Source organism: Dendroctonus ponderosae, unplaced genomic scaffold (genome assembly GCF_020466585.1).
Source record: "Dendroctonus ponderosae isolate FM_Combo_2020 unplaced genomic scaffold, Dpon_F_20191213v2 Dpon_F_20191213_7, whole genome shotgun sequence".
Lineage (NCBI taxonomy): Eukaryota > Metazoa > Arthropoda > Insecta > Coleoptera > Curculionidae > Dendroctonus > Dendroctonus ponderosae.
In genome coordinates, this window is record NW_026018916.1 from 2,401,866 (window position 1) to 2,412,510 (window position 10,645).

The 10,645-nt window shown below is 39.1% G+C and overlaps 1 protein-coding gene across 9 annotated transcripts in view; it reads right to left on the minus strand.

Moving 5' to 3' along the window:
- Nucleotides 1-10,645, minus strand: part of LOC109539221 (protein held out wings) — a 36,955-nt gene that overhangs the window by 14,696 nt on the left and 11,614 nt on the right. For 8 of the 9 annotated variants that reach the window (XM_019906849.2, XM_019906848.2, XM_019906847.2 and 5 more), the window contains exons 2-4: nt 2,738-2,871; nt 1,498-1,614; nt 586-726 (exon numbers count right to left, since the gene is read on the minus strand). In XM_019906849.2, coding sequence (XP_019762408.1) covers nt 586-726; nt 1,498-1,614; nt 2,738-2,871 — 392 coding nt within the window. The remainder of the gene's footprint in view (nt 1-585; nt 727-1,497; nt 1,615-2,737; nt 2,872-10,645) is intronic. The other variant, XM_019906844.2, reaches the window with a different exon arrangement.

Consider the following 10,645-nt stretch of genomic DNA (forward strand, 5'->3'; position numbering starts at 1 on the left):
GGAGCACTATTTATCAATCTGTAATAAAAGACGTGAGGAAATTCTGTCCTTTTTAAAGACAAACATTTTTGAGGCGAAATACCCAAAAAGAAGTTTGTAAAAAAGGACTCTATCCACCTGTAACTACCTGTTAATGACAAAAAACATCACTGATCACTGCCGCTGTGCCTTTTCATCAAAAAATAGTAGAAGGAAACTTTTTTGATATCTAAAATTTTCGTAATTTGCAGCAAAGATCGTAATTTTTCTTTTTGAATGCTTAAGTATTCCAATATGGTACCAATTAAACATGGAACAATTTCAAAATAATGCTTAATAACAAAGTTGAAATTCGATCTTCAACTGTTAATATCTTCTAGAAATTTTCGACATTTTCGGAGCCTCTATCACCCCTTAAAATGAATGACGCCAATTTTGAATCACCCTGTAGACTCTCGTAAAACATTGAATGTTTAAATAACTCTGCTTTTATGGCCGCATTGTTGCTAAAATTAGGAACGAGCTCGTAAATTTTACTGCATAGCGCTTGTTTGAACAGGCCAAAACTATTGGTTGATTTCGGAAACATGTCTGGATGTTACTTACAGGCACTAGTAGTTTTTTGACTTCTTCTACAGCTCGAGCTAGTTTGATTTGCGCCCTGTTTTCAGTGTCGTCCACCGTGAGAAGAACGTGAAGCTCGTCGGAAAGATGCTCCCAGTTCGGTTTGCCCCTATTCTGATCCTCCTACGGGAAAACATTAATCACTAATTTCGTCTTCGAATTCGCTTTATGGCAGCAACTGCTCAATTTTCGACCATCCTATCATTAATTCCGCTTATTAATACCGTGGAGAGTCCGGCTAAACTTAACTTTAATAGCGAGATTGTATATACAAAGGCGACAAACATTTCCTCAATAAAAATGTCCCCGCGATGTCAATGTGGAAAATTTAATAGGCTGCAGCCTCTTCCCGGTTTCTAAATTTACATCCATAGGTGCGGAGCCGGAATATTTTCCAACTGCCAACCCAGGTAGGAGACAATAAATCACCACATCTTCTAGCCAGAAGATCAGCGTCGCCCATTCGAATATTCTTTCATTTCAGTCCGATAATCCATCGAAGAGGAGCCAGCAACTGTTCGCGTTCCTGAATCTTTTCAGAGTTATGTTGCATCTCCCCCAACATTGGCACCGAGCCAGGAATCTATTTTCCAGAAAAAATAAACAAATCGGAAGTCCAAACGCTAATATCCGTCTGAGTCTGGGCTATTTCGATGGTTTTCTCTGTGGTTTCAATCAGCCTAGTGCGTAAGATGTCATACTAATTAGACCGATCCAGTTAAGAAAAATATTAGTCCGATTTCCACTCTTGAAGCCGCTGGGCGACGGTTTTAACCAAAATTGCAATTCGACTCGAAAACAATCGATTAGGCCTGAAATTGAGCAGCGGATGCGAACAAAAGAATTACATTCCGATTGAACGTCCTAAATCTAGAGAACTAAGTGGGTACACACCTTCTTTTTATCCCTCATGCTGCCCTTCCCCCGGACCATGATTTTACAGCCCGTTTCTTGTTCTAATTGTTTGGCGGTCATGCCTCGAGGCCCCAGGATCCTTCCCACGAAGTTGAACTGAAAAAAAAACAATTTTTTATTCGAATGAATCAAAAAGTGCCGTTTTGCGAACAGAGGCGATGATCAAAAAGAAGCACTTTTCTTTAGCGTTCATTTGTTTTACTTTTACTCACGGACTTTGCCGCACAGTGTGCGACAAAGTAAATGTGACACTTTGAACTTGCCACWGTCATTATATATTTTTTAGTATTTTTATTTGAAAATAACCGAAATGCTTTTTTAAGGAATTACGTAGGTTTATCAACAACTATTGATCCTATTTTCAAGTTTACTTACAATTTTCAAATTATACCTTTGTTACAAGTTCAGTCTCATAATCGTTTTAATGGCCTACTTATCTACTTTTGCGATGTTGCCACACGTAAAACACGATCTTTTTAAGAAGCGCAAATGTCATGCAGAGTATGCAACATGCATACACCATCCCAAGACCACAGGTGTTTCAAGTTGAAAAAGTACTTAAACTTAATTACAAACTTCAAAACATGACATTTCAAAAAATGACATTGCCACAAAATTTTAAATTTGAAATCGATGCATTTTATTATTCGTGTAATCTTTCATTCGAATAAAAAATAGTGTTCGATACGAGGGCGAAAATTTGTTTTTCGAACTCCTGACGGAAACGACATTTTTCGCCCTTGTATCGAAAACTACTATTATTTATCTTTCAATACATTCCTCATTGCTTTTAATCAGTTAGAGCGACGATTTGGAAGAATTAATTCAAAACAACTTGAGGGCGCAAATTTGATTTAAATATATTAATTTCCCAGCTGGTTTGATGGCAATTTCGACATTCCTCTCCATTGAACGCAATGTACATCAGAATACATAATTAATCGAGCATTCTCAGGTGGCAAGGTTGGACATAAAATCCAGCAGTAAACTTGCTTTTGTTGACTATCCGCCGTTGCAGGCAAAAACGCGCTCATTTATAACAAATAGCCTGACCTTAACGGATTTATTTATGGGGTATTCTTTCAACTAGATGTATGCTTTCATGCAAAATAGAAACTGTCGTTAAAACGACTACTGCATGCATCCTGCCAGCACCTATTCGGATGCATCACCTTGTAACTAATTGCTTACGAACATTGGAAATGCGTTGAGAACTTACGTCTGGATGTTCCTTAACTGGAACGTAGACTTTCTCTGTGAGGGTTGTGATTTGCCCATCGGGCTCCGGCAGAATCAATGGCTCCTTCTTCACGCCATTTATTTGAAATAAACTGGCTCTGACTTTGGCTATTTCTGTAAATAAAAAAAACATATAAGTAACGTTTCATCAGAAGAATATTGCTCAAAACTAATGGGTTTTTTCCAAAGATTTTCTCCCTGGCAATTTGTAAACGCGAGCGGCTCACGTCTTCTGAAGATGCGCGCCACTTCAGTGTGTTCAATTAAATACTTCCCGGCCGAGTCCGCATATAGGCGCGTTGACACAAACCGCCTATGCCTGCCCGTGGAAATTACGGCCTACTACACGGCAAATCGCCGGTTATACGCCAACAAATGATTTTGAAAATGTGCTGCAATCGTGGTGAAAATAAGTAATCACTTAATAAGTACTGAGGAATGTCCAAAAAAATGAAGAATTCGACAAAATTCAATTGAAAATAAACCTCCCAAAGTGATTGAATAACCAAACCAGCCAATAACTGTTTGATAACATGTACCGTAATCGCAGTGAAAATGAGTTTAAATAATTAATTAACGAAAATCCAAATTGTTGAGAAGAAAACACGTAGAAAAACTGCAATGCCAACTTTTTCCACCCAGATTTTTCCATTAAAACCTTAAAATAAAACTCGAAAAGGCACCAGTTTTAGTGCAGCAACTGGGCTCAACCAAAATCAAAGATCTCAATTCCCTTTTCGTTAACACTGTGGAAAGAGAAATGCAAAAACCAATTAGAATTTGAGTATTGAATTAATAAATACAAGAAAAAACAAACTGTTAATAGGCAGGAATTACCGACTACAATCTATACAGATTATCTGAAACACCAAATCAATAGAAATCGCAATTAATTACTTTGTAAAACCGATTAAGTTAAAGTAGTATTAAGTAGACCGACGAACTGTTGAGAAGCGTTCGGATTTTCTTATCGATTTCGATAGCATAATAGGATTAGATGAAGGTTGACTGACAACAGAAAAGCATCTGAGTGTTTTTTTACTGGTACTAATCCACTCGAGAGCAAAAAACAGTTCGAACATTTTTTACCGCATTAAACCCCACTGAGTTTGATCTCTTAGTGGCTGACTGTTAAATATTTTTCACTAACGACGGTTTAGAAGGCAAAAACCTACGTTTGCCGGATAAAAAGCTGCTAATAGAAAAGGTCCTGCGCATTAGTTAAAACACCAAATATTTAGATTTCAAAATTTACATCGAGTAGACGAAAAAAAAAGCGAAAATTCCCTAATGAAGGCCGCGATGCGAATTTTGCACGCAAAGTATTGCTCTGTCGCTCTTATCAAAATTGGCTGGTTCTTCAAAAACTCCTGGCAACAAATGGCAACTCGTTTTAATTATGCAACAGCATTTGTTCTATTGAGCGCCAAAAGAGCGTCTTTTTAGCTTTCTTCGGTTTGGAGATAATCATTTTGATAGCAAAACTCTCCTAAACTCACCAGTTTATATTAGTGCAGAAGCATTAAAATCTCGAAAGTTTCTATGTGTATAATTCTGGCAATTGATAACGAAAAACCTGCTATTGCATAACCATTTAGGTTCCATATGCAGGCCTTGTTATACCAGCTAAAGAAACCTACTAAGGATATGGACGGACCATGTCGCAAGCATTGAATGCAAATCCTTTTTGTTGTTGTTGATGGTGAGATAATGCGGCAAGGTATGCCTGAATACCTGTGTACTTAATATGTTTAAATGCCTGGCGAGTTTATTAACATGACCCATTGGCGATGCATGAGTAAACCGATTGTAAAAGGTGGTGCTGAACAGTTGAAACTCTGGCAAAATTTTGAAACAGATGCATTTAGAGCTTGACAATAAAAAGCAAACTTCTGGCAACGCTGATTCGATCGACGAGTCACACTACGGTATCTCGTCACAATTGCACGAGGAAGTGGGTGTTCGAGATCGACCATCTGGACGTCCAACGGCCCTTATATTAGCCAGATTTGAGGCCGAGCGACTTTTTCGCACTTGTCGGGCGACTTTTTGTCCCAGGCCATCCGCGGATCGAACCAATCAGATCGCAATGACGATCGATTGCACCGATTTGGGGCTGAACAAGAGCAGATGGGCCAAACGAGGTCATTAGGTCGAACTGTTGATCGCGAGAAAAATGGTATGTCTTGGTACCGCATAACTTTTCTTGGTAGGCTTGGGGGATTTCGATAAACGTCCAGTTTTCTTTGCGAATCGAGGCAAGAGAATGGGCCAAATGTGAAGGTAAAGAATGAACTTTAAATCAACCACAATCTAAATAATTGCCAGCTAACATGAATATCTTATGTGGAGCGTATCAGATCTTCAAACCGCAGTTTTACACAATAAAAATGATTTACGGTGGGCGATAAGACTGGCGCATCTACGCAACTAACTACAGTGTTTAAACTAAACTGGATTAATTGCTTGTGAATTAAATTGAAAATTCCATAGAGCAAAAGAGTAAATCTGGCTTGAGTTGAACAACACTACTGAACACATTAGCAGTGAACAGTCTGTTTTTCAGATTACCAAGTGTTCAGCTCTGGCCCTTCTGTTCAAGTAATTCCGATAGACAATCCAGCAATAAACAATTAGAAGCACTTGTACCGACTGCTGATTAAGCTACCAGAAGGAAGTCGTCTCGCTGCGAACATAAATAAAGCGCTGTGTCTCTTTTCACTCGGTCTGCGGCTTTTTTGTGCCCCAGAGCAGGATGGCGCGAGGGTTTCGCGCTGCAGGCGCACGTTTGACAAAAAACACATTTTCAAATATCCTCTCATGTGGTTTCGCGATTAAGATTTGATTGTGAGGTCATTGGACAGGAACAGTTATCGCTTTACAGGGTGTTCGAACAGATGTGCGTTTGACGATTAAAATGGTTTTTAATTAAGCGAAATAAGAAACTGTTGAAAACATTTCAATCTGGAACTTGAAAGCTCGTGGTTTCTATCGCTTTGACCAAAACCAGCTGGGAGCAATTATCGAAAATTTGAATATTTGCCTGCGTTTTTAGGGGCCTCCTATTCCGAACATTTTACTAGTAGCCTAAACGGCTGATTACAACGGAAATTGCCGGCAAAAGTTGATTGAATTTACAGTAAATAAGCGGTAAACAGGTCGATATAAATTACAATACATTACAAAATAATTTTCCAAACTTAGTCTCGCACAAGACTGATTTATTTTGAGCGGTAAAGCTAGCAAGTTGGAACGTAGCAACGCGCATGCTATAGTGGATCCCGCATAGACCCCTATGGGTGCGAGTGAGAAAACCGTTGCCAGTTGCGTTCCTGAATGGCAAATCAGCTTGATTGATATTTTCCTTGTTAGAAAAACGTTAGAACCTAATTCCTACAGACGAATGTTTTTTTAGTTTTCAAAAAATATACAAAAGATATAAAAAAATTCAGGGCGAGAAAAGGAAAGCCAGTGAGCGAAAAAAGGGAAAACTCGTCAAAATATTCAGATATCTCCGTATCTAGCGTGAACGATCCTATACCTGATCAGATGCCTGAGGAATGGAAAGTAGGCAAATGCAGTTTTCTGCTTTTTGCCCCGTTTTACGCACATTGCCTGCCACTTCCGCTAAATTGTTATTTTGTTATCGTAGATAAAGTGCCTGCGGTTTCGTAACAGAGCACATAACACACGTTGCTTATTTGTGTGCCCGAAGAACGGCCCGACGTTCAGGAAGCCGCATTGATTGGATATTTGCATGTGTTGTAAGCGCTTGATTGATAATCAGCTCGATTTTGCAAACATTTACGGGAAAATGCAGTTGCTTTTTCAATGGTTCAGAGAGTTGCTGTATTTTTCCACAGGATAATGGCAACATAGACAGCGATTTTGAAACTACTTTGAAGTACTGCATTTGGCTCGGAAAAGCACAAGAACTAAAATGCTTCACCTCTGAATTTATATTTCGAAAACATTAATATTTGAGAGATTAAACGAACAGTGGCCAATGGCTCGGTGGGTCAACATCCTATTTTTATGGCAAATTTGCATTTGAAAATATTCAGCAAAGAATCATTTTACGGCCATGGTGGCAAAACAACATTTACTCACTCCCAGTAGCCGAGGCACTAAATCGCTTCAATAGGCGCTATGAGAAACACTTTGGTTGAAAACCGCTGCAATGTAAAGAAGAGAAACGCGACTTACGCCAGACTGCCGTATACGTAATTTCGCAATAAATAAAAACATGACACTGTAATTAGCTGGGCAGGCACCAGGGCGACATGGAACGTATGTAGGGAATCTATGCAACAAATTCCCCCATAACAGCAAAAAAATCGAATAGTCCATCGGATTTGCTCCCATAAAAACCCGACTTTGTTCCATAATAAAGCAATCAAGCTGGTCTAGCTAGACAATTGAACAATGGTTCGACTTAGATGCAATCTGGGAAAGAAACGAGGAAATGACGGAATTGGTGATCTTATCGTCTTATTTTCGCAGCTCTGTTGTTAACCCAGTTCCACTCGCTGCAAGTGCGTTCGCAAATGCATCACAAGACCGTCGTTTTCCCGTTATTTTGCCGAAAATACCCCGACGTGTACAACTATAAATACAGAAAATGTACTAAAATGACAAACTATGTCGTAAAACGCTCTGGGTGTCGAGTTTTACAGCCGTTTAATAAAGTTTTTTATTCTGCCGCGTTGATGGATAATGCATGTTCGCTGATGTCATCCAATTAAATAGAATGTCAATAAGTACCACACGGTTTACTGGTGCTCTATTACGTTTCCCGTTAAGAAGCAAAAATAAAGACACGTTTTTCTCAGCGCGTTAATATTCTTGGAAAATCTCAAAATCTACGCTAAATTACGATAATACAATCGCGGTCATGCCCAAAAAATTAACACAAAAACTGTTTCTTGACGATACTAAAACATCCATCTTTGCAGCACTACATTTTAAAAATCAGCTACTCGCATATAACCGTCGATTTGCAGTGTAGTAGGCCTAAATCGCCACATGCAGGCATAGGCGATTTCCGTCAATAGGCCTATATGCCAAGCCGGCCGGGAAGAATTTAAGTGCGAATTGCCCTTTTAAGACAAGGAATGGCAGGATTTGCTAAAAACGATTGTACCAGTAAGGATAAAATTGTTTATAAATGTAATTAATGTAATAGAGAGGGGGAAAAGGAACCAGCGAGCGCCCCATGCAAGAAGAAAATTGCGAAACTTAAAAAACTCTAAAATGAGTTGGGATTTTGCGTTACATCGAGCAAACCTGAAGATGCTCGTCACACGAGCTTGCGAAACGTCAAGAAGAAATTCTTCTTGGCACTTCAAAATTATAGTTCTGGACTGCCCAAGACCTCGAAAAACTCACCAGTTTTCCGATTAAACTGTTTCAAAAAGGACGTAAATATTTCCTGAATCTTATCGTCAAAGCCACCTATTCAATTGCGACAGGTATTGGTGATGGATGTTCGACTGTTTCAAAGATGAGCGACGAGCCTCAAGACGATTTGTTAACTATGGGCGAGACGTTGATACAATGCCCATGACGAAAGGATGAAGAATACAAATATCACATGACCGGAATTCTTTGAATCCCACCCACACGCAATAAATCACCTACAAGTTCAAGTCACCAACAGCAAAAAGCGTATCAAATGGTAAATTTGCCGTTGAAAATCGACGATGAAGGAGTTTTGGTAGTTGGTGGTTAGTTATTAATACAGCATGAATCACTTGGACGAGGAAAAACGCCCCGAGCAGAGACTTCAAATACGAGTAACATACAAATAAAGATCCAAGCAAATGTTCAAAAAAAGTCCATTCTCTAAAGGCGCGCCTTCCAAAACTCTTCCAACAACAGCAAATACTGAACTGAATGTTTTGCTTTAACTAAACGATTTTCAATTAATTACTGATCGGGTTTTCTAATGATGCCAACTGAACACAATGCATTTTTTATTAGGTGTAATCGATCTTTTTGTTTTGGATTGAAGGCGAGGCTCGTTTACAATCGCTCAGCATCTTGTGGAAGCTTCATTAATTCCGACATGTTAAACACCAATCAGTTGCACAAATGCTGAAGCCGCGAGAATTAATCGAAACTTGATCGAAATTCACATTTAATTTTACAAATCACTAGTAGGGTTTTTCCTTATTTACCAAACACTCAACACATGGCCGGTACTCGAGCTTTTAAGTAGCAAGTTCCAGGCACTTGAGGTACCGAGCCTTTGCAGATAACTTAAACACGATGTACCGCTTCTCGAGTAATCGCTAAATTGTATGTTGTTGCGTTTTCCTGTTAGTTTTTTTTTCGAAATTGATTACAGCCAAATGTCAAAGCAATTGTCCATTGCGTAAACGTTGCACGTCCTTCATTAGGTTCTAAATGGCTTGAGTGGCTTCAAAAAACACAAGCAAACATTGAAGACAATTGCCCAAAGATTCTAGGCCATCTTTATCAGAGTGGATTGAACAATATTCACTTTTTTGCGTAAAAACAACAGATCGCAGACAAATTGGGACCAGCACAAAGGCAGCGAATAATCGACACTTAAAGGGGGATTTAAATAGGTGAAATTTTCACTTATTTGTGTTCAATTTAATTTTACTTGTGGGTGACTGGGCACATTATTTCTGGCATTGAACATGTGCCAACCCGTGAGTAACTCGGTATACACCTGAGACTTTTCGAAACAGGTGAGAGAGAGTACTGGGTCGGCTAAAAATACGAAAACACTAATTTAATTAAAACACTATCATATTAATTATTCAGCTGTCCAAAACTAGCAAACATCAGTCGTCCTAAAAACCACCGCTGTTTGCATGCATAAACGAGTGGATTGATTGCCTAAAAGCGTCCAGATAAGAGCGAGCGAACCCTGCAAAGTCGTATCAAGGGCCATATTTATCCGCATCGAACACTCGGAAAGACTTTATAGGCTGTTGCACCCAAAACCTTTAAATTTAGATATCGAAATGGGAAGGTTAAGCACCTCTTCGTTTCGAACGAAATAGACACATCTGAACGGCTATTCTTGTGTGAACGTGCCGCGACGCTAAAGTTTCCGAATTTAATTAAAATCTTTTCCAATCTTGCCCTGCTTAATTGCAGTCGCCCATAAAACATTCAAATATTTACTGCTTAGTGATTGATGGTTATCGAGCTTGAAGTGCCAGAAGGAGGTGAATTTAATTCAAAATCCAAAATAAATGGTAGTAAAACGGAGCGAATGTACACTGAAAGTGTGCGCACCACCAAACGTTGTTGCGTTATAGGCCCGTCGGCTGCTGTGCGCTTTATGGAACTAAGGCCTACTATGCAGCCAAATCCGTAATTTCAGTGAGCGTTCAAACTCTTCAAAGAAGATTTCCAGATGCACCGTTTTATCAGACTGAATATTATCAAGTTAAGTAGGCAAAACGCGCGAGTGTGTGTGCCATGTTATTAACTTGTTATTGATTAGTGGCAATCTATTCATATGTAAATCATATTTGAGATTCCAATTAACGTGCCGGTGACATTCTTCAAAGCTTTCCATTGGTGCGAATTGAGAACACCGATCGTTAAGCCGAAACTTTACATGCAATTGCATATGCGTCTTGTTTAACAGCAATCTCGGTAATTTGTTGTTTTCCTAAGCGAACAATATAAGGCGGCGAGGCTTTCACACAGAAAACAAATATTGTTTTAATGCCTTTTGACGCCATTTTCCTATAATTGCTACATCTCGGATGTTTGCCGCCAAGCAAATCCAACTATGGGGCTTAATAGGGCATGGACAAGGTTAACGAACCGTTGCACAGTGATTAATTAGGAGAATAATTGTCCCCAGGATGATCAATCAAAAGTGCTTTTTTATTCGAAT